The sequence below is a fragment of the Phaseolus vulgaris genome, chromosome 8 (assembly GCF_000499845.2).
Source record: "Phaseolus vulgaris cultivar G19833 chromosome 8, P. vulgaris v2.0, whole genome shotgun sequence".
Lineage (NCBI taxonomy): Eukaryota > Viridiplantae > Streptophyta > Magnoliopsida > Fabales > Fabaceae > Phaseolus > Phaseolus vulgaris.
Genome location: NC_023752.2, coordinates 59,521,812 through 59,547,257, shown reverse-complemented (window position 1 = coordinate 59,547,257; position 25,446 = coordinate 59,521,812). Strand labels below are relative to the sequence as shown.

The 25,446-nt window shown below is 31.2% G+C and overlaps 2 protein-coding genes across 3 annotated transcripts; both read right to left on the bottom strand.

The window, feature by feature from the left end:
- Window positions 1-1,027: 1,027 nt before the first annotated feature.
- Window positions 1,028-6,098, bottom strand: LOC137823728 (protein NETWORKED 4A-like). Of its 2 annotated transcripts, none has more exons than XM_068628969.1 (4): window positions 5,772-6,098; window positions 4,859-4,907; window positions 4,639-4,750; window positions 1,028-3,162 (listed from the first exon to the last, which is right to left on the bottom strand). In XM_068628969.1, exons 2-4 carry the CDS (start codon window positions 4,871-4,873, stop codon window positions 1,421-1,423), a joined length of 1,869 nt encoding a protein of 622 aa, XP_068485070.1. In that variant the 5' UTR covers window positions 4,874-4,907; window positions 5,772-6,098; the 3' UTR covers window positions 1,028-1,420. The 2 variants fall into 2 exon arrangements, with proteins under 2 accessions (XP_068485070.1, XP_068485071.1); XM_068628970.1 differs by having other exon boundaries at window positions 5,042-5,971.
- An 8,664-nt stretch (window positions 6,099-14,762) lies between these two features.
- On the bottom strand, window positions 14,763-19,378 carry LOC137827179 (eukaryotic translation initiation factor 2 subunit beta). Its single transcript, XM_068633401.1, has 10 exons — window positions 19,234-19,378; window positions 18,448-18,497; window positions 18,108-18,216; window positions 17,951-18,006; window positions 17,774-17,828; window positions 17,544-17,632; window positions 16,850-16,995; window positions 15,829-15,971; window positions 15,536-15,621; window positions 14,763-15,064 (listed from the first exon to the last, which is right to left on the bottom strand). The coding sequence occupies exons 2-10, from the start codon at window positions 18,490-18,492 to the stop codon at window positions 14,987-14,989; spliced, it is 807 nt and encodes a 268-aa protein (XP_068489502.1). The 5' UTR covers window positions 18,493-18,497; window positions 19,234-19,378; the 3' UTR covers window positions 14,763-14,986.
- Window positions 19,379-25,446: the final 6,068 nt, after the last annotated feature.

Here is a 25,446-nt window from a genome sequence, read left to right as displayed (position 1 = left end):
CTAAATGTTAATGCACAAATATATAGAATAATGACCTGTTTGATCTCTATTTAGTTTACTCAATTTAAGCAATTCTAATATTAAAAAGATCGATTTAGTTCATTGATTGGGTAAAAGAATTTGACTCGTTGATTTTTCAAAATGGATACAGTATTTTTTTTTTTTACATTCATTAAAATTAACGTTGCTGTCTTTAGTTATGATTTTTAACCATCCTAAATTATTGCAATAGTTTATAATGTGATTCAATCACAGTCATTATTGTAGCAAGTTTTCAACTTTACATAATTTCCTAAAGTTAGTGACAATGAACTATTATCGGGTGATAGTGTATAAAGATTTAACATTATGTCCACTGAACAAAACAAAATAAAATAATAATAATAATAATAACAATAAATATCACAATTTTATAATAGAAGTGACGAAATAAAAAGCTTAAAAAGTATACCTCAATAATAAATAAAAAATAATAAAGTTTGCGAGGTGGAATTTCGCCCCACCCATTGTGAAGACAAATTGGGCTGTTTCTTCCTGCACCTCCGTACCTTCTTCTCTCACCTCCATAGATTTTCATATTTCCAAAAATGTCCTTCATATTTCCAAAAATGTCCCTCTGTAATATTCCGGACCCTCTGTAATATTCCGGATTACATAATCCAGAAGTCATTTTTTAAATTTGTAATTAGCTTCCGGATTATATAATCCGAAAGTCCTTTTTCATATTCATGATTACTTTACGGATTACATAATTTGGAAATCTTTTTTAACTTCTGGATTATGTAATCCGGAAGTCTTTTTTCAAATGCGTTTCTGGATTACATAATCTCTATGGAGGTGGCACAAGAAGGATAAAAATGTATTTTCATGTTGTGTATGGAGGTGCCAGAAGAAGATATGGAGGTGCAGGAAGAAACAGTCGACAAATTGTTTAACACTATGAATTGGGCGAAACATAATGAAGTCCGAACTCAACATAACCAACATTTTTAGTAAGAGCTAGCACAAGCCCAAAGAAAACTGATACTGCTACATTACCAATAACATTCTATATTACTGTAAGTAAGAGAATTCCAAATTGTAAAAACATTGAAAAAATAAGTAAAGAACGTTGCAAACCATTCACATGAGACCAGACGGGTGGATTATACAAATATTAGAGCAGACTAAGGAAATTTTGAATCTCTAATGAACCCTTAAGGAAGGGTTGTATGGCACAGCTTCTTACAAAAATCGATGAAACTTAGCAATGCCATCAGAATATGTCTAGTATAGCTAACATGGTCATCACTTCTCCGTACTAGTACACATGATATTGACTCATATACACTAGAACCATAAGCATAAGAAAAACATTCCAAGACAGAGAAATGAAGATAGCCAAAGCAATATACAAGATCACCTTCACATTTATTCATTATTAGGCAGCCAATACTGGAACCCGTTTGTGGCCCACAACGTGCTGTCTAAGCATATTGTAGCTATTTCTGTAGTGGTCGAGTGAGAAACATAGCTGCCTTATGGCCTCACGTTTCTCCTCCGCTCCTTCTAAGATCACAGTTTTTTGCCTCTCAACCTCCTCCTCCAGTTGCTTAGCTTTTGATTTTAGCTCTTCCGCTTGTTTATGTGCCTCCTCCATTCCAGCAATCAGTTGTACATGTTCCATGTGTAGCTGGTTCAAATGACTGTTGAGGTGTTCAATCCTAACATCTTTAGAGTTCACCTCTTCCATAAGCGAACCAACTTCAACATGGAGATTATCTTTCTCTAATTTTAGAGTATGAAGGCTAGTGTTGAGCTCTTTTATGTTGTTCTCTCTCTGCTCAATGTCCGCCTTTAACAGCTGAATCTCAACCCTGAGTGCCTCCTCCATCTCTACTTTTTCAGACTGGATCTTTCTGATTTCCTCTTCAAATGAACGGCCTCGACATTCCCAATCTCTGATCTGCTCTTCTAAATGAGTCTGTTCCTCCAGCAACTTTGACATTTCAGACTTCAATTGAGCTTTCTCCGGGAAGATTTTCTGCTCAGCATCAGATACTGCTGTTTTCAAATCCCTGATCTCATGGTCTCGGTCAGATAGACTAGTCTTTAACCTTGCAAGTCTTTCATTGAGTTTGGTGCTCTCTCTTTTCTCACTATTGAATTTGTTTTTCCAAGAAGCAATGTCTTTAGTAGCCAAATCAAGCTGATCCAACAACTGCTGAATTCTTTCAGATGATTTATTGGCCTCAAACTTCAGTGAAGTAAATTGTGTTTCTGAAGTTTTAAGATTTTCTTTGGTAATTCTTAGCTCCCTTGCAAGGGACTCAATCTTCGCATTTTGCTCAGACAACTCCTTATCCACACCATCAATACTTCCTCCAACATCTATCATCTTGTGCTCCAGGGCTTCGCCTCCATTATTGATGTGTTCTTTAGTTGATGAAAACTCAAAACCAGACTCCAAATTCTGTGCATTGAAGGGTCCGTATTTTTCTAGCTCAATTTTCAGTTTAGTAATTTCTTCTTCTGAAAGTCTTAACTTCTCGTTAACATTCATCAGTTCTTGTTCATATGCATTGATTTTGGTATAAAAATCTTCAGTACTCTCATTTCTTGATCCCCTGGATGAAACCTCTGCATGTTCCTCTTCCTGCATCCAAAGCTTTCCTTTTACCTCACGTAGCTCAGTTTCCAACTCCATTATTCTTCTGTTTATCCCCAGATCACTTCCATTCTGTAAGAAACCAGAATAATTATTAACCGATGAATCATCAGATTCGTCCTCAGAATCCGTCAAAGTAGAGGATTCATCTCCATCTTTTTGTGCATCAGAACCATTTCCACTAGTGCCAAGAAAGTAATCAAATCCAGCAGCTCGGTTACTTGATTTAAGACGATCCCCCCTCTTTGGAGTTGGAGAAGGCCCAGCAGAGGACGGTTCAGAGCCGGCATCAGAAATACCAGAACCTTGGGATTGGAGATCAGAGGGTATATTCTTTCGCAATTCTACTGTCACATGATCATAACGTTCAGCCAGAGCCCGGTAACCACGGTAAAATTCCTCAACCAGAGCAACCAATTCTGGCCTCTTTTGATAATACATTTCAGCCTTTTTGGCAAATGAATCTGCATCCTCTTCTATCAGCTTCAACATGCGCTTCACACTCCGATCCATCTCTGAAGTTGAAAATCACATCATTTTCTTGGAACACTTTAGGATAAAAAAGGATTGACTTATATACATAACAACATGCAAAACATGTCTGGGAATAATTTTTGGATGGGAATGATTTTACAGAACCTGAACAAAAATATCTACCCCTTTAGGAAAAGCAGGAGTTTGTATATGTTCCACAGTTGAGCATGAATGTCGAAAGTACAGTTACATGGTCTACTAAAGATAATTAACTAGCATTCCATTAATCAAAAGAAAAGGATAATCAATATTCATAGATATCTTACAGCAATGTTTGGCTTCTCTAAAGTGAGGGTGGAGAGAGAAGTGTGGAATTATAGCCATTGATTAGAAAATCAGTGGCTGAAATTATGATAAAATATATATTCATGTATTACAAACTACTATGAACTATGAGGTTGTTATTGATTTTCAATCATTGGTTATCCATCCACACTTTCTCTAACTATGAGGTTGTTATTGATTTTCAATCATTGGTTATCAATCCACACTTTCTCTAACTATGAGGTTGTTATTGATTTTCAATCATTGGTTATCAATCCACACTTTCTCTTCTAAAGTTCACCCACTCACATTAGATATGCTAAATCTCTTTATAGGATATAATAATTTCAAATTACAATAGTAGAGTCCACTTAAAGATAGAAACACGTCAGTTGAACTGTTGAAGAGTTATCATTCGAAACACACTTTTCCCCAAAGTTTTAACAATATTTATTTTGTAGCTTTTCTGCTGAATACACGGAATATTAGAATCTAGCAAAAAGTTTGAACATGGCATATCAACTAATAAAAAATGTTTTATGGCTCTCTAGTCGAATAGGTTTTAGTACTCGCTCCTCAGAAATGGCAAATAGACAGATTAACGTAGTGGCAGAAATGGAAAAGTTTGTCAATTAGGCAGGCAGTGGTATTTTGTGGGTATAGGAATTTAAAAGGTATAATAGATAGAATCAAAGTGTAAATAATATAAAAGACACCCTACACCACCAATTAACCTGATCCAAAACCAATTGAAAGGCATTGTTTGTTGGTGAGGGGATGTTGCTCCAAGACCTGAACATAACCTAGACCAGTTAAATGTTGTTGATCCTTATTCCAAGCATATATGTACTAAATAGATAGGGAGGAATTACCGGAACACCTATTTACCTACTTACACCCCTGTTCAATTTTAGTTGTCTAAAATAATTGGGTTGATTCGTAAGCCATGCTATAATGATGTTCAATTTCTACAAAATTAATACAAAATTTTAGGCCGATTGACCTTAATGCAGTTTTGATTACGCATTAAGCCTTGCCACATGAAAACAAAGATTTTTTCTGATAAAGTTCATGAAGCTTTTGCACAAAAAAAGTTTCATATGAAGAGAACTTACATTTAAGAATTACAAGTAACAGAGCAACAATTTAACTTTTTTTCACAATTTAACCATAAGACAATTGCAATTGCATACCCTCAAGGTTCTCGAAAAGCCACTTAGAATTCTTGGGACTGATGTGACTATCCCACCACCAAGAATGGGACTTCCTCGATTCCAACCTCCTCATTTGCTTGCTAGAATGAACCTGAAATGAAACACAAAAAAACACCATTAACATGTGCATCAATGAACGCATCATTCTTCTGAAGCAACCTACATGTATAGCTCAAAAATTAAGCTCCGTCACACTTACCCGAGAAGCTGCCATTTGCGAGAGCTAGTTCTAGCCCAAAAGAGAAACTCTGGTGTCAACAACAAGCCCAAAGAAGAAAACAAACATCAGCATTCAAAGTTCAAAAGATGGAATAATTAGTTAGCGTAACGCCTGAAGATGGCTTAAAAAGATGACAACAAAGCACTTAATATGATATATTACGATATGAATGCTGTGATTTTCCCCACACTATCACCAATATGGGCCCCAACTACGTGGGCCTTCACTCTCCCCGAAAAGGCCCAAAGTGGAAAAACAGATACCAACAGTGAAATCAAACAGTCCACCGAAGAAACGAGAAGCACATGGCCATATCCATGAGTAGGGCGCGGAGAAATTTAAAAACCAAAATTAAATAAATAGTCATAAATTTTGACCTTTTAAAAAAATTATCTTATCTCGACGCCCAAAATCACAGACAACTGGCTACAGCTATATCCACGCGTCGTGCAGCGCAATCGCCTCATTTAAACGTGGTAGTTGCATTTGGCACTACGCACGCAACAACAAAAAAACTCTCTCTCTGACTATTTTTTATTTAAAGCAAAAACTCACGAAGAAAAGGATTTTATTTATTCACGATAATTACGCTGTTTTTGAGTAATTCGATTTCCCGATGAGTCCAAAAACTAGTTCGGTGTCGCGGGATAACAATGACTACGAAAGAAACAAAGTTGTAGCCGCGATAGGATAACGATGAAAACAGACAAAATACGAGAATCCTCCTCCTCGCGACCAAGATTCGATGTCACACATGTAATCTCAATACTCCCTTCCCTTCGAACCAAACAAACAAACACAATCGAATTTCGGACATAACAAAAACAGTAAGAGAAAATGAAAGTGAATTAAGGAGAATAATCGGAAATGGAAAGGAGAAAGATGTTCTTACACGAGAGAAGGGCGTGTTTGGAAGCAGTAGCAGAAACTGTGAGAAAAAGCAATGGATCTGAGAATAGAGAAAGGGAGAAGAAGGTAAGAAGGGTGGAATATAATGAGAGAGAGATTTTGATTTGAAGTTTGAGGAGAGATTTGTGTTTGTGTTGTTAATAAGAAGAAGAGAGAGAGTGAAGACTGAAAGCAAAAGAAAGTGCAGGGAAAGGAAGGGCTTGCTCCATTTAATGTCCACTAAGCTTCCACTCTTCGCACATGTTCTTCTTTTCTTTCTCTCTCTCTCTCTCTCTCCCCTTTTTTCTACCTTCTTTTTATTAGTAATCACAATTACATATAGAATAAAATTTTATTTAGAGTAATTACATTTTTGAAATAAAAGATCATATTATGATAAAACAATAAATGCTTTTTTGAAATATAATATAATAAAATAATAATTGCTTTGAATGTGAAGTGGAATGAAATTGGTGAAGTATGATGATTACAGATTACATTTTTATACGGATGCTTTCGTACATACACGTATTTCTTCTTGAATATTGAATTCGCCTTCACAGTTCAAACGCGACGTTGATTATTATTTTTTATTATTTTATTTTTTTTGCCTTTCATAAACAAATGTTGTTGTTGATTTCACATCTGGGCGCGTTGAATATCAAAGTTGAATTAATTAATTAATTAATTAATCTAAGGAAATACACGTTTAAACGTGGCAATGCCGTCCATGGGGGCAAAATGGACTTTTGGTGCAGTTGGAGGTTGCAATTGGTAATCAATCTTTTTCTTAATTCCCCGTAAGAGAAGGTGCATGGTGCAATTCATGCCTCAAAAATAGAAGAAAAGTAAGATACCATTAATTACGAATGTTGAAGATTGAGGTACCTAACGTTACTCAATTTAACAATTAATCCAAAATTTTGAAAACAAAGTTAGATTAGAGTAATGCGTATAGGCTTTAATAATGCAAGGGACCATCGTAGGATTCATTTTTTTTCAAAAAAAACGCGCTATAATTAACTCTCTCTTTAATTTAACTTGGAAACACAAAAATGATAAAGATGAAAGTTGTATTATGTAACGGCAAAATATTTATTGGTCGTTGATTTAATTACCTGATATGCTGACACTGTTTCGTTTGTTGATTTAATTACCTGATTACGTTTAATGCAAATCCAATTGGAAAGTTAAAAAGGGAATAACACTTCGTAAAATACGTGAGTAGCACAAAAAAATATAAACTGCTCTATGTTTCGTAAAGAGATTTAAATAATTTTTCATTTAGTTTAATAGGATTTTGAATGAAATTTTAAAAACTAATTCAAATTAATTTTAGATCTTTTAAGCCAACAAGTTGATAATTGATTTCTCAAATATACTTTCATAGCATTTGTGCTCTTTTTTTATCTTTCTATCACTTAAATTCTTTAGTTCAAAATTTTCACTCTTTCTTTTACACATAATTTCACTTTTATAAGCTTTATTATAGATATTAAAGAAAAGATTTAAAGTGGCTTCATATAAATTGGCTTTTTAGGAGACACGATGACAATCTCGCGAAAAAAAAACAAGTTCTATGTTTAACTTAAAGATTAAAAAAAACTAATTCTTTAAAGTCATGTCATGTATCAAAGGATTGTACAAAGAATCTACACACATTTATATTATATAGAGAATACTTAATGCATCTTATAATTTAGACATAGACATACATAAGGTAAAGATTAAGAACAGTAGCGTAAGATGTTATTAAACCTTATTTGATTAAAATATTAAAGTTTGATTCAATTTTATCGTTCTTCCTTGCATTTTTATTGTTCAAAAAGTGATATTAATTACTACAACCAAGTAAATAGATCAAAAATATAAAAAAAAATACAAAAAAATAAAATTGAAAAGTAGCGAATTAGCTTGCAAATTCACCCTATGACAGGACGAGTTACTAACTAGAGTTTGTATAACATTGGCAGGTCAGTGACAAATCAAACTATAACAGATCAGACTAGTCAATTTTGTCACTCCTATAGAAGTAAATATATACATTCGTATTGAACCACGTTAGGTTGTATCCTAACTCCTTTGAAAAACTTAAAACCATATAAATCTAAGTAAACTTAGTTAATATTGAAAAAGATTTTTTTTTTAAAAAGAATAAAGAAGAGAAAGAAAAATTATTAAAACAAAAAAACAATAAAAACCAAAGAGAAGGGTAAAAAATATATTTTAAATTATCTAATAAATTAATAATATTTTACTAATTTAAAATAAGAAAAAAAATGTAACATAATATATATATATATATATATATATATATATATATATATATATTCATCTCTCCTCTCATACTCAATTAGAAAATTTAGATATTACCAATGTCAATACCAACTTTTTCAATCAATACGGGTTTATTCGTCAAAGTCGGATTAAATTTGGATAATACTCCGTATATGAGTTAATTTATCATTTGTGTCTCAAAACAATAACAATTCCATACAAGAAATCATGAAATAATACCAAAACTTTTAGACGGATGTAGCTTCTTCAACTAACAAACCAAAACATTGGTGAAAACTTGAATCAATTTATATAACAAATTTCTCAGTTGATTAAGCCTGTGAAATTCCAAAACACTCATGATAATAATGAAAAAAGAACAGACAAAAAGTTAAAAGAAAATAAAAGTTAACTCTAAATCAAAATTATAATTACTGAAAATAATCTAAACTTATTCACATACTAGGTGCTGAACCTAATGACGAAAAAAATTAAAAATCCACTCCAAAAAGTTATAAAGGACACGCAAAAAAAAAAGAGAGATATATTTTTTATAAATAATTAAAATTATAATTTATATCATTAAGTTATAACTAGAATTTTAATATTTATCATTCATAATATTTTTAGATGATACAAACAGGTTTTAAAATGTGTTGTTTTTTTAATATTATATTCCTCAAAATATTTTTCCTAATTGTGAAATAAATAATAAACATTTTCAAATAATATAAAATGATTTTTTTATGAGTAGCCTTTAAATTACACGATTTTACTAACAAATTAATTTCAAATAATAAAACAAAATTATTACCTCATAATTTAAAATGCTTTTCTTTTTTCATTGAGTGCTTGAGCCACTCTCTTCTCTAGTGACCCAACAGTCCAACATCTACCATGAATTATGCATTCTGCATAACTCCAAACCCAACATCTTTTCAGCTTCAACCACTGCCTCATCATATTCAAGATATTCCAATGTGATTTTATGCACACCCTCAACAGTACTAAATTAATTTAATATTTACATAAAGTAATTCAAAAACTGAAAGAAATAATTATGATTTAAATTTGTTTTCATAGTCTTTTTTCTATAATCGTATTATTTATGAAATCTAATTTTTATATCAATTTTTATACTACTTTTTTGTCAGAGTGCAAAACAAATAATAAAACCCTTAAGAAAATCTACAACAATAACACTATACATGTATACTTTCAAATACAAATATTAAAATAAAATATATTGCCTCATAATTTGAAGTAGGAACTTTAAAAAAAGCCTTGAGGCACCCTACAGTGACTGAACATGAAGTAGCATGAATTATTCATTTATATGCATTATTATGCATATGTCGAAAACCTGTCACTTGAGAATGTACATTTGCATTATTTCTGGCCAAAAGAAAAAGTCCTTTCCCTTTTTATTTTTGTCTTTTTTAATGGCCGAAATAAAAAGAAACTCCAAAATATAAAAAGCACTTTTAATTGAGGGACCCGACTTTCAGAAGTCAATTTGTAGATAATGCTTAATATCCTACAACTTTTATTTTTTTTTTCTGTCACCCATGAGTCTCACCTCTTAGTCCTACCTATTAATCTATTGTTAACTAAAACTGCAAGTCTCATGGAATAATAATCATCTCTCTCTTCTTGGAGATTCTGTTATGGTCACTTCCTATTTTCAAAGACAAATTTTAATATATATTTTTCAAAATAAACATTTAAAAGAAAATATTGAAAATCTTCTCGAATATAGTTGAAACCAATAGAACAATTAAACATCTCCTTGGTTGGTCGCTCGGTCTGCACCTCACTCTCCCTGCTCTTTCACTCCTCATCCTTATTAGTTTCGGACTCAAATGATATCTGTAAAAGGTACTCCGAAGCTTAAGTCAAACTTCAGCACTCGACATTCAATATTTAGGATTAGATAATTGCGTACCTGATACTTTGAAATTTGTGCTAATTTATATAAATATTAGCAAACACGAGATCATTAATCAGTCTCACGATTGATCATGTCGGTCGATCTGGACCGGATTTATAGTTAGAGTCTCAGTCGTACAGACCATATCGATAAAAAAAATGCTTTTCACTTTAATTTTCAAGTTAAATTTACTACTCACGTTGAGAATATGACTCTTTGATGACCCAATTTTCAATGAATCTATTCATGTGTTGGAAAATTGGCCGAGATTTGATTTTGGGAAAACTAAATTCTAGTAGGGATTTTATTTTTGAACGTGTGAAAAGTATATTGTTCTAGTGTAGAAATTAAGAAAGAATAAATTTATTTGGATAAACTTTTTTTTTAAAATCGGTATATTTTGGAAAAAAAAAATGGCTAATTTGATTATTCGACCTATAATGAATTTTTGTATAAACTAGACTGGAATACGAAATTTTTACTATTATTGTGTAACAAAATAATTACCCACTAAATCTAATCACAGTATTTTTTTTTTGCATAAAAGTTGGGTTTTGGAGTTATTACTAATTAAAATAAAATTAAAATGAGAGAATGAAATGAAAGTTCAGAGACTGATAAAATAGTTTATGTTTGAGCCTAAGCTTCTTTTTCTTTTTGTACCCCTTTTCTTTTGGGCCTGCTGTTTGGCCCATTTTCCTTCTTTGCGTTTATGCTTTTTATACCCATGTAATACTTTTGTATTTTTTTACTTTTCAATACACGTTTATTCATTCTCTCTCGTTTCTCTTCTCTCTTCTTTCTCTCTTATGACTTTCTATTAAACCTGGCTTAATATTTGAGATTCTTTTTTTGGTTTTCACTCCAAATATAAAGAAATATCTAATTAAATATATACTTTTTACAAAATTTAGAAATAAGAATATGACCAACTAATTATGAGTAACGAAGGAAAGAAGAAGTTGAAGAGTTACTTTGTTGTTGCATGCCACAGTGGCACACACCCCATTCATTATAATCCTTTAAAATTGCAAACCCCATTAGCTATAGGACGATGCAATCATTGTATTCCACCTCTTTATTTCCGACACAAACCTCCAAACATATGTTTCATTTTTCTGTCTTAGCCAAAGCCTTCACACTGCTATGTTTCTAAAGTTTCAAACGTGGCCTTGTTTGTGTCAAATATGCTTGATGCTTTATTCTTATCATGAGCTGAACATAACAACATTTTTCCTAGTTTTGATCCAAGCAAGTTTTATAGATCTGAGACATATATAAATACAACATCCTGCAATGACAGAATTTCCTCGTGAAACAACTGGTCAAACAACTGTCCTTAATAATTTGATCATTAAGGAACAATGATGAATGGCAAAAGCAGCTTCCTTGTTTGCTTTTCTTTTGGGACATTTTTTCTCCTACTCACCCACGTCCATGCTGAAAGTTAGTACTTCTTTTTTCTCACTTTCTTTTTCTTTCTTGATGTGTTTGGAAGAATTTGTTTGTGGTTAAAAACACTTATCCAATTACTGAAAAGGGTTATGAAAATAACTTCTGTCAATGAATTACTTATAGTTTGTTTCAACAAATTGTTCAAGATAACTGATTACAATTTGCATGAAAATGATTTAACCTGATTTATATGATTATAAAAAAACAACTTATACTTAAACACTCACATTCATAAACCTTAATCCTTATTATACTATTCATTTTGGTGATTATATCTTGTAGAAAAATTCATGAGACTAGAAAAGAAACATGACTTTTTGTGTGCTTCATTTCAGATATAACTGAACCAAGGAAAAATGCAAACCGAAGTCCATTTGAGAGTTGGAGGAGTGCTTACTTCTGCATGATGAATGTAATGAGTTACATGCGATTGCTTTTTAAATTCCTCTTAATGGTTATCAACTGCTGTGCATTAGCAATGAACATAGTTTGATTAATTTTATCTCTTTGATAAAAATGCTTATTATTTCAACATATATGTGCAGACATCAGATTCTTGCACGATAAAAGATGGATACACACTTGGAATCAATGGTGTGCTAAATGTGCATGATTCTGATATCAAGACTTTTTGCAACGATGGATGCTATGACCACACTTTAGCTGTCTTAAGTTGCATCCAAGATGTGAAGTCGGACTTCTTCTTCCAGACCAAGCAACCCGTTTCTTATCTCCAGAATGTTACTGACAGGGCTTGCGCTAGTCAGCTTTATGGTAACAAATTTCTACATATTTGGATCAATTTCTTACAGACATTTTTAACAAAAAAAAAGTTATTTTACAAGTTCAGATTAATTTAAATATATTAAAGGTTTTTTAAAAAAACAAGTTAACTACATGGTCTATCTTGTACAATTGTGAAGGATCCAATCAACTGAATAGACTAAAATGGTACATTGAAGACACAAGAGAGGTGCAATAAAGAACTGAAATCACATTGTTATTGTTATGATACTTAAAAGGATAAAAAATAGAATTAAACCTAAACTTTAGAAGGTTTCTAGTAGCAATGAATGAAATGAAATGAGTTTTGGTTATGCAGGTTTCAATACAAATGTTACGACTAAGAATCCTAACAGTGCCACCAGTTTGTACGGGAGAGTTTATATGCCTCTTGTTTCAGCACTAACCACCATGGCCTTCATTGCCACCTTTGGTGTGTGACAGTTTTCTCAGCCTGATGGGAATGGATAGGGAACAGAAGATATGGCAGAACACATGGATTGAGTCTCATGATTTCATATGCAATCTATACAAATAAATAAACTAGTGGTGTAGTTACTCACGACAAGGGAAAATATAACAGACATCTAATTATAACAACAATTACTTGCTATTATGTATGTCGTTATACATACCTAAAATACCAAACTATGTTCATAAATATTCATATAGAGTAAATTTTGCACTGAATTATTCTTGATATAATTTTTCTTTCAAAGTAAGAGTTTAATAATTAATGTCAAAAATTATATTACCAATTAACGAGAGATCATTTTAGTATGGATTTTAATATGATTAGTATAAAAATCAAAAAAATTACAGCTTATTATATGTATATATGTTAGTTATTCTTAGTGTAATTATTATAAAATTAGACACAACAATTTATAGTCCGATAACAGTGTAAAATTCTTTATATTGACGCTCTAATTAAATTTTAAAAAAATCGGCATTATATGTATATTTGATGAAATAAATAGTGTTTCCCGTATAGGATTTATCCTTTTAATAACTATTTAATTGCGGTATGAAAAAATTAAGACAGTTTAAATAATTGTTGGGCTTAAATAATTTTTTTTGGTTTATAGAATTTGAGTAAATTTTAATTTAGTACCACTCCCTTTTTTTTCAAAACTAACAAATAGATGTGGCATTTGTATATCCAAATTGTTTATTATATTAAAACAATATAATTTAAAAATATATATAGTTTTGTAAAGATAGTTTAAAGGAAATATATAAGGCAATTATTTTTAAGTGGAAAAATTATATAGTTACGATTGAATAGAGAAATTATAAGGCTGTCCAGTTTCATGATTTATTAACCAAGAAAACTATTTTTATTTGTCAAAAAGATAAAACGTCTAATTAAAAATGAAACCAAAAGCAATTATAAAAAGATGTATCTCTCTTATATTATGGTATAAATATAAAAAAGATGTGGTTTCAAAATCATCTAATAATCAATGTAAGTTGACATAACCAAACAAAAAAATCATATGAACTATCCTTTCATTTTGGTGAGTTTGAAACCTCTTTACTGACACTTTTTTCATTAGGTAAACAATCTTCGTATGGAAGATCTCTGTGCTTTATTGTTCTACAACTTTTAAGACATGAACTAAAATGTTTTACACCCTATAAGTTTGATCAGAGTTATAGTTTGCACTTAGATTATTAAGAATATACACTGATAATTTTCATTGAATAACTAATTTTAGTGTTGAGGTTAAGAGAAACACACTGTTTGCTAGTGGAATTTTGGATTTAGTGGCTACCTATTCGCGCTATAATTTTTCACTATTAACGGTTTTTCGGCGTCTAATCGGAGGAAATATTTCCCCTGTAAATCTAACACTCAATTGTCAGGCTCTAACCATCAATGCAAAAGGAATAGTAGTAGTTGGCTCATTACAATACAGGAATAAAATGAATTAAAAACTGAAAGCAACTCTAAAATGGTGCCCCATTTCAGTGCTTGTTATAAGGTACTGGACTGGAACTTCAAGAAATTACCCTAAGTCATAATGCACAAATGCAATAAATCTTAGTTTGGATAAGAAACGGAATTGGAATCAAGATAAGATTTTGGTTATGCTCAATCATTACTTCAGTTTTTGAATGTGTAGGGTGATCGTTGTTTAACCCCTGAACAAAAGGGAATTAAAACAAAGTCGCGTGTTAATAACTGTTAAATGACACTTTTATTGACATTCATGTGCAACCACATACCATGAATATCCTAGTTGGCCTGACAGACGTCCATGTGTCACCATTCACTAAAATGAAGAATGTAATTCCCTCGGCATTTATACACTCTATTGACATCCACAAACTGTCAAGTTAATGAGTGGAAGAACTCTGGATTTTTGGATGTTAAAACTGACAAGAGAAATTCTGGTGTATTACTATAGACAGGAAGCTACTCTTTGGTCGGGATTTTGGGAGGTTTTCTATTTGGGTGTGTCCCAACTATTGGAAGATTATGACTGTACCATCACCACTATACTGAGTATGAAAATCATCCTAAACTAAATAAAATGAAAAACATAATCTCAAATGGTAATAACATTAGGGATTCATGATGTATGACAATCATTTTCAACTAAAGAATTATACTTGACGCAAAAGACAAGATATAACAATATTGACTCTAAAGATACCGTTACCGAAACAAACTCAATTGTAGAGCAAGAGATACATCATTACATGGGCAAAACTTTCATAAAAAGGTTCATATCCTCCGCCAATTACATTTATTAAAGTAGGACAAATCATGTACCCGTGTTCCTTCGGCCAACACGAGCAACAAAACCAGCCTTGATTGGAGCAACTGATCTTCCTGATCCACACTGTAAGAAATAAACCACATATATGATATTTAATGACAAAATGTAACAACACAAGTACTTTTTTTTCAGTATTAACAGACAAATTTCTTTGCCCAAAAATTGTCCAAACATTAATAACGATCAGAAGTGGGTAAAAAATATCCTAAAGCATTATGATGAGAAACCATTAACCAAAAATTGGATGAAGTACCAATCAAAATCCATTAGTGGAATTGGGTGTCCACTTATTGGTTGTGAAAAAAGTAAAATAGGAAGACTATACCACTATCATCACCTACATGAAATAGCTATCCACTTTACGCAAATCATTACAAATTAAATAAAATGATAAAAGTACAAACTTAAAAGATGTTAAATAAGACAGAATTTACATCATTTGTTAAATATGATTGTCTCTAGATCGGTAAGACACTTGGCATGAAAACTAGAAGAGAAAAAAGAAAACCAGGCAAAGATGTAAAGAAAATTAACCTTCTCACACCGGAGAAAGAAGAGACGATTCTCCTTCGTAAGAATAGTATCTGGGCTCTTGCATCCAAGGCAAATGACATACTCATCTGAGAAAAACAATATTATACATAAACTTCAACTCATTTAAATATCAATGGGGAGTTTTAAAGTTCTTGTCCTGCTAGGCTGCATGTGTTAAAAAAACAGCCCAAAATATATAAAGACCAACTAACACAGCACAGAACTTTCATACATATACCAACCTTCCATTACTGAAACCCCACAGACTATCAAAATTCAAAACATGTACTTACTGACATATCGTCGCAGAATTCCTTCAAAGTTCTTTGGTGCAAACCTTCCCTTTACAACCAATCTCTGCTGTCCGTCAAGGGATCCACTTGTACCCAATTCAGCAAGCAAGAAAGCCATGACATGGTCTGGCTGCCGATGCATTCTAAAAGATTGCATAGAAGAACATTCACAAAATGGAAGCATATATAATGTAAACACTTCTCTTATTATATGCAGACAAATAAAGCATGGAGAAAGACATACAGCAATAAAAGAAATATAAAAAAAACAATGGTAATAGCCATTATTAGCTGAACACAGTCAACAATTTAGTACCAAAGTCTCAAACTCCTTTTTTTAGGCATTTATAGATTGGGCAAGCATTTTCCATTCCTCCATGAAAAGTTAATATGAAGAAAAAAGAAAACTAAAAAAGGTTTTAAAAGATATGCCATTTAAAAACCATTCCCCTTTAATTAAGTCCTCATCTGGTTGATATTCATGACCTGTCTCTGATATTACACTGACATAAAATATCAGTATTGCCATACTGATGGAACACCACTTCTGTTAACAGAAATTGAAAGGGGATCTTCTTTGAATTCCGGATAGTAGGGTTCCTCAGCAAACTAGTCCTCATTTCAAAGAATGACATACAATCTACCAAACTCCTAGCTTTCCAATTAGAGAAAAACAGACCTAGCTCCTTTAATAAATTTCTCTTCTCGACAGTTTTTTTCTGCAATAACTAACACTTAAATTCCCAGTAACTTGCTTCATAAGGACTTTATGTTCTTTCTGGAGTAAACCTGACACTGATGGATGGTGGACTTGGGTTTGGATTCAGGAACTGATCCTCCTCCAACCCCACAAAGTCATGGACTGTATCACATCACAAATGGTGTGTCCATTGAGTGAATAATAAAACTAAAACTAAAACTAAAAGAAATGGAAAGACTGAAATTAGGCCTGGTGTTTTGTGAACTACTCTCATCATGTTAATCTATACTATTAAGCATTTTCAATAAAATTGCAACATACGTTTTGCACAGATCCATAAAATTCACAAACACAGTTTTCTTTGTGCCTTCACGAAGAACTTGAGGAGGCCTCATTACTGTCCTTCGCCTATCTCCAGCAAGTTCAGGATTATTCTCACGAAGAATGTTAAACACCCTGCCAAGAAGCTGCACGAAAAACATCAGAATCCATAAGAGATATGTACGGGAAGGGGTATGCAAGACAAGGACTTTGCAAGTAAAGGCATAACAGAATATAATAAATGCTTTTGCCATATTTTATGGATTTATACTTGGACCCTATGGAAAAAATTCATACAGATGGTTCACGGTTTATAGAAAACTGACATTTCTTGATCCAAGAAGGATAAAGCACTAAAAAATCCTTTATAATCAGATGTATTACCAAGGCACACATAAACCATCATTAATAAAATGAATACTACGGTACTGCCATACTAAAATTTCAACCATATCCATGAATTTGCAGCATCATCAATACAGCCCAATATCACCCCACTAAAAAATGACGAGGAATATCAGGCAGATCTATAAAATAAATAATTAGTATTATGGAAGGAATTAAAATCAACTCATAGAAACATTTTTCGACAAAGTGATGAAGAAAAAATCATAGAAAAAAAAGTTTCATGTTAACAATTAAATTGAGAGGTCCATACAGCAGCTTAGGAGAAAAACACTTAAATATGACAAACCTCCTCATATTCATAATCACGATCACTTCCTTCCCAAGGATAACGAGCCTGAGGAGCAACCATTTCTCCTTCATCATCTTCAGCATGATCTAAAAGCAAAATTTTACTAGATATTAAGTGTTCAATAGGATCCCCTCAAGACATACATTTAGAACAAAATACTCAACCACAATTCACATAAACCAATATTTACGCAAGTATATATAGTTACACAGGTATATGCTGCTCACCATCCAAATCTTCAATTGCATCTCCGCTATCTTCATTCAAGTTACTGATTTCAACCTATAATCAAACAACATGAGGTTTTAAATTGTTTCCAACAAAAAAATAGACACATTAAAAAAAACTCTGAAGTGATATAATTATCCAAAAATACCACATTAAGCATAAATATGACAACTTACAGGCTTTTTCTTTTTCTTTTTCAAACCAGTAAATGCAGCCTCAACCCCATCAGAAACTGCAAATGAAATATAAATGAGAATCATACCTATGCACAATAGCTGGATAGAACTGAAAATAAAACCACAACAGGAAATTACTTGTATTATTTTAAGATACCTGTGAGGTTATCCGTCTTCTCAGCCAATTTCTCCACTGGGTCATCAGCCGGATCTACAATTGTAATTTTCTTTTTCTTCTTCTTCTTGGTAGGGTCAAAAGGTACAATCTGTGATTTAGAAATTCAGGTATCAGATGATGGTACTGCTACAACAAACAGATATCTCAACTAACAAAGTTGAACTACCGAAATATGCAACACAAGATCATTGCAACAAGTAAGCAATACAAGAACTAAAGTGAAAAAACCTAATTGTTAGGTTTAATGCGCAATAAAGGAAACCATACAGCAGGAAAGCATTTTTCAAGTTATAGATAATTAAGGGGTCAATGAACTCACTTCTGGAACCTCCTCCTTCAGCTCATTTTGAGCTTCATCCGCCATGATTCCTGCAACGCATATAAAATAAGATTTCGTAAATAAGTAGATAATTGGGAAGAGATATAAAAAAACGTGAGGACAAAAACGAATAATTAAAAAATGGTATTAACAAAATCAAGTTTTTGAAAAAAATGATACTTTATCAAAGCCTTCCTAATATATAGGAAACCCATAACACACTTTGTGCTACTAAGGAAAGTCCTACATTTCGCAAGTGCTGTAAACCAATAATGGAAAAAGGGAAAAAATAATTAAAAGGAAAATGCAAGAGAACCCTTGCTGATTGAACAGCTGAATCCTAAAAAGAAACAAGTTTCACAACCTAATTAAACCAAAACCTCAATCGTTAATGCACAACGAGAATCTTACCAAATCGAGCATGAGAAGCAGGAGGAACCTTAATCTACAGAAATTACAAAAAACCACAGATCCAAACGGAACTACGTGTTCCTTTAAATTAGCTTATTGTGTGCTCTAAACATCTTAAAGAAAGCGATTAGTTCGCCCTAAATTTCAAAAACCTAACACGCCGTACGGAAGTCACACAAGAATTCAAGAATCACGCACCGAAACGGATTCTGGAAATGGATGGATAAAACACAATAAATAGCACATATTTTGGACGTGGAAGAGCGAAAAACGAAAAAATCAATTGAAATTGATTAGGTACAAACATCGGAGAACAGAAACAAAAAAGGAGAAAAATAATAGGAACAGATATTGAAAGGCGAAAATGAATAGTACCTGATAGAGCAGAGAAAAGCTTTGAAGTGAGAGCAGAGATAATGGAATCCCTGGAGACAAGAGTGCGGCCGGTGTTTGCGAAATGAAAAACCCTTTCTTTCTGCTACAAAACTCAGCCTTGCACTACCTCTTTTTTTACTTTTTTCTATTTTCGTGATTTTTTATGGGTATTCTCGGGCTTCAACTATGGGCCTTCCAATGGGCCTATACAGGTAATTAGTAGGCCGCTGGATGAACAGGGCCTCCACGTTAACTAAGGAGATAACGTTCTGGACCCAAAATATACAACTTAATGAATAAAATATGTTGAATCCATGACAACCAGTTGAACATAAAATACTTGTCCCACTTCGGTATCATGTGTTGAAAAACTAAAAAATAAATTTTTATCAACACTTGAAATAGTAATTTTAGGTATCCACTTTGAAATAAGATCTTGAGGTCAATTTTTTTTACTAATAATAATTTTGATGGGTTAAATATTAATTTTTTATGAGACATGTCAAATACAAGTCTTTTATATATAGTTGATAAGTCTTACATACTAATTAAAAGTGATTCAATAATAACTTGTGGTGTCAATTCTCTAATGTGAAATTGTGTATGATGACTATCATCATTGGGAATAATATTATTGTTTTGAGTTGATAGTTATGTGAAAATAAAGTATAAGTTATATGAGATCGTTATTTACTATATTAGTCCACCCTTATGTATGTATGATATGTATTGTTATCATAGTACTTTGTATACAAGCAAATGATTTTGCAACTTTAACAAGAATACTTTGTATTGTGATTTTGGATAACTAATATATATATACACTTGTTGCATACTATAGGTACGTAAATTTTGTTATTTATCGTATTAGTATAGTTATGTTGTACAATATGCTTTGATGTCTCTAAATCTGTGTGGAAAGCTTGAAGACCCTGTTGTTATGTGTGTGTTGTCTAGTAGTTTTTGACTTGTTAATTCACACATTGTATTGATTCAAGCTCACTTAACTCTTCATCTCTTTTGAAAGAAATGTTTTCTTAAAAGTTGACAAATTTTAGTCAGTTGTTTTTCTAATTAACCAGTTGAAAAAGTTGTTACTCAAAGGTATACAATTTTTTCAATGTCGAAACAACTAGTTGTTTGACACTTAATGGTTTTCAAAATGATTTGGAAAAACTTTGCTTTGTTTTGTCTTTGTTGTTTACACTGGAACAACCGTTATTTCGATAAAACAACTAACTACTTGCTTAAGTCTATATAAAGGCTATTTGATATTATTTTCAAACACCTAAGAAAGAGAGATTATTAAAAACGTTTTTCAAGAGATCAAGAGCTTTGGATCATCACTTGTGTGTGGAATAGTATTGGGTCTTTGTATACTTCTATTATTCTACTTTGTAAAGCCCAGGTGTATTCTATTCCTTTCACTTTGAACACTGTAGTTTTGTGTGTTTGGCATAAGACAGTTTCAGAGAAGGGTTTCTAAAAATTGTGGTGTGTGTTATTGAGGGGTTCAAGATCATAACTCCTAGTGTGTGTTTTGTAATCTATGTTTGATTGCATAGTAGATTCTCAGTGGTTAGTTGAATACTGGATGTAACTTTTGGTTAAGAGTGAACCAATATAAACCTCTTTGTGTGAATCTCTTTATCCCTTCTCTTTTACATTGTTTTTAATTATTGTTCTTTCTCTACTAGTATAAACAACTTGTTGTTTCGAGAAAACAACTGGTTAAACTTCTGTAAAGAACATTAAAATTGAACTTTTATCCGGTTGAACAAAATATCAATTGGTTGATTTTTCTAAAATTTTCACTTTATTTTCAAATTTTGCAAAAATCTTGTGAAGACAAATGAAACTTATACAACGATATCACAAGACGCAATTTAAATGGTGAGAACACCTAAAAATGGTTAAAGTTGACTAACACATCCAAAATATGATTTTGACACAACAATTTATTTTGAGTTTGTAGTGCAACACAATGTTATCAATATTGCAAAGAGAGTTTATATCTTAAAGATGTCATTCCCATAGTATTTTGAGTGTTACAAAGAAAAGTTATCAACATAAAGTCATACATGTTCTAAAAACATTAACACAAGGACAAAAAAAACACTCCAAGTAAATAATTTTATGATGTATATAAATAAAATTCATGACATGCAATAACAACTAATGAATAAAAAACAACAATTGCAATATACACAAATTATGTGAAACACTACATGCAAAAGAATCAAAAGTTTCTTAATGTTAGTTTATAATATCATCTATTAGAAGACTTTAGAGAAAGATTTATTTGTATTATTTTTCGAATTGTGTGAAGTTAGTCTCTAAACACGGAGTGTCGTCTTTACGATAGTATCATTGCAAACTCTTGAAACATTTCTTGTAATTTTGCTAGGAATAACATTATCAGCTCGATTCAGAGTAGTATCGTGTACTTTCTTATTAATGACATACTTTCTTATTAATGACATTGTATATCTATGTTTTATTTGAAAAAATAAATAGACACTAAGGAGTGACTTTACTCGTTGTAGGATAAAAATAACATCATTTATAGTTGATAAAGGAAAATTAGATATAATTTATATTAGACTAAACTAGTATAAAAACAAAATATTTAATCATAATTCTATTATATTTTTATAATCATTGCCAAACATTTATTAAATTATTTGTAAACATAATATAAAATTATTAGATAGCACATAATCTTAAGATAATTTCTAAAGAACTCTTTTAAATTTAACCTTATTTTAACTATAAGAAATTATAGAGTTATGATAATGTTTTAGGGGTTTTTCTAGATTCTCCATTCACTTATTTTAATAATTTTATAGTAACAACTAAGAAATGACATTAGTAAAAACTTATAATTACAAACAAGTAGAAGAAAAATTTGTATTAGTTAAATATTGTGAACTTTTAATAATAATAAAAGAAATGAAAAGTTGATAAATTGTTTTAATGTTAAAAAGGACGAATTTAGCAATTTTGTAATCAACGCAAATACACCATTAAACAATTATCAATCAAACTCAATAAACATTTAAATATATTAATAAAAATGTTACTTTAATCCCATTTTTTCTTAACTACATTCTCTTTCGCTTTTGAATCTTTCTAGATATTGTTTCCCGTCCTTATAAATATTTTATTTTTTATTTTAGTTCAAAAAAATATAATTTATTTATTTTGGTCTATGCAAAAAAATATTTGTTTAGTACCTACTAACATATCACTTTTTATTTAGTCAAAGAGTTATACTTACATGCCATTTTTTTATATCGAGTTAATCATGTTTGTTTGAGAATCTGAAACAAACAAAGAAAAGTATAATTTAATAAAGATAAAATAAACAAATAAATATTAAAACTAAAATGCTTCTATGTTATAAAATGAAATAATTAATTAAGCCAAAATTATTGAAAGGGAAAACTCCAAGAGAAATTTATTATTGCCATATGTATATACACATAAAAGAAACTTTCATGTACGTAGAAAAAAGATATCAAAGGCAAGGAAGCATAGCACATGGCAATCAATAGTTTCCTTTCCACTAGAAAATAGAAAATAAAAAAATAAATAAAAAAAGCTCAACCATGTTTCAACTTTCACCAATGAATTCATGGCATGTGTTCACTCTAAGATCAAAACCTACCTAAAGTCAACCTCCAAATAAATATTATCACCACATGTTGAAGTAGGTAAAATCAAATTAATGGTTTGCTACAAAATTCAATTCCATCTAGAAACTCCATTCCTACTTTTCCATCTTCTGAATTTCATCTCCTTCAATTCACACACTCCATGTTAATATTTCTTAAGCATAACATACCATTTTTAGTATAAAATTTATTAGTGTGAAATCACATAGTTATGAGTTACATATTTCTTAATCTCATTAAATATTTGAGATTTCTCCAAGATATTTTAATAGACTATATATATAATTGAAAATTAAAACTTTGACCATATATTAAAAGGATAAAAAAAATTATTATGAATTATATCACGTTATATCCATCAATTCTCATAAAATATTAGGTTTAGAAATTTACAATGGACCTAGTACTGTTGGGCCAAATTTGTGTGGGTCTAGATCTGTGGAGTGGATCTAGAACAAAATCCACATTAAGCAATATTTTGTTATGCTTTTATAATGGCGTAAACAATTTAAATGGAAATTTATAAAAATATTAATATCAAGACACTTTTCGAAGACACCATGGATAATGTGGTGGGTATGTTGAGCTTCAATATTAGTTTGCGTCTCTTATTTTGCCTTAAATGTTCAATATGTTTGAGTAGAAAAAAAAGTTAAATGTGTTTTTAACTTTATCCCTCTTTTAATTAACGTTGAAATACAAAATAAAATTATAAATAAAAAAAAAAACAAATTGTGACATTTATATTAAAAATGATATCACTTTGGTATTAAGGTCAAGTCTACTCCTAATATCTTATGGTGATAACATTAATTAATTAGTAGTTTCTTTGGCTAAAAACACTGTGTAGTCGTGGTTCAGTTTTGGACACGTAATCACTATTAAGTCAAAAAGTTGGTCTTCTGATGGACAAATTCAATAAAACATGATGAAATGTCTGTAATATATTTAATTAATAATTAAAAATTATCCATTGTTGTAAAATATTAAAATTGTATTAGAAAAAGTATCAAAAGCTCTGGTCGACGATGAAAAACTCAAAACCCTAACTATGGTATCCACCAATATAAAAGAAAAGTTATATATATATAATAAATACATAAAATTATTTGTGTTGACCATGGTGTGAGTGTTAAGCTGTAATAAAAGAAACCTTTATTGAATTCAAAGACACCTGAGTCACCAGTATGCAGAGTGCACATGCAAAGAGAGACCTTGTATTCAACATAATTGAAGTACACTAATTAATACAAATATATCTGCACATAAATTTTGCCAAAATAATAAATAAAATAAAACTAAATTATAATGGCATCTTTTGCTTACATTATATTCTTTTTAAAAAAACTTTTTAGAATCGCACATGGATTAGAGATTAGAATATTTCATGGTATATAAGTGCGTGCAAATCTCATTCTCATGAGCCTGTTTTATGAGATTGAATTAAGTTTAAAATTCACTTTGTAATATAATATTAAAACCATTTTGATCATATCCTAATGAGTGTTAGTTGTCTTTATCAGGTTATCCGCTATCAAACTGTTATCGAACCACCTATAATATAATATCACGCACGAAGACACTATCAACATGAAAAAGTGCTTTGTGCAAACCAAAAGTCGACTTTGTAATAAAACTCTTAAATAAAGTCACTAATCAATTTACAATAATGAATAAAATAACTTGATATTTTTTCCCATAAAGTTCATATATTTAAAATTATGAAGTGAGATCCCTAAGAAAAAGACTTTAAAATTAGAAATAAAAATGTCTAAGGTGAAGGGCGGTTTAAGGTTCAGCCCCCCTTCCATTCCACGTCCTATTCAATCCACCACTCAAAACTTACAAACCCATCCACCCATTAATTAATTAATTACTGTCACATACTTAATAACTTTATGCTCAATTTTTAATTTTCTTCTCTGAATTTGACTACTGTGCCTAACAAAAATTCTGCATTCACAAGATCTTGAGAACGGGTCTGAAGGACCAAAAGACCAAGAGATTTCTAAGAAAACACAGAAACATTGTTTGGAAGCATAGAAAAGAGCAGAATACAAGATTTTTCTCTGTTCTTATTCACTTTATCAGTTAATCACATTTAGCAGCTGTTTCGTCTTATTCGGAACAAGTGATGGCCTTATTCACTGAAATTGACAATTAAACTGTTTATAACCACTGATTTGGGTGCTATGGATGCTAATTGGTCTTCACAAATTTTCTACTAACTACACTTTTCAACATTTTGTCCTTCTCTCATCAATACACTGTGCCGTGTGCTTGCGTGAGGGAAAACACGTGTTAGACTTGTTTCTACTTTCTATTATTTTCTGACCCCTTCATCCACCTACCATCACCTCATCATCATATCTATCGTTTAATATTTTTTTTATTGCTTAATTTTATGTTAAAATTGCAAAATCCCAAGAGATATTAAGTAAATAATCATGTAATCGACTAATTTTTATAATTTCTGACAAATTTTATTTAACTCATGCATGTATTGAAAAGATGTGTTGCTTATCGTGTATCTTGG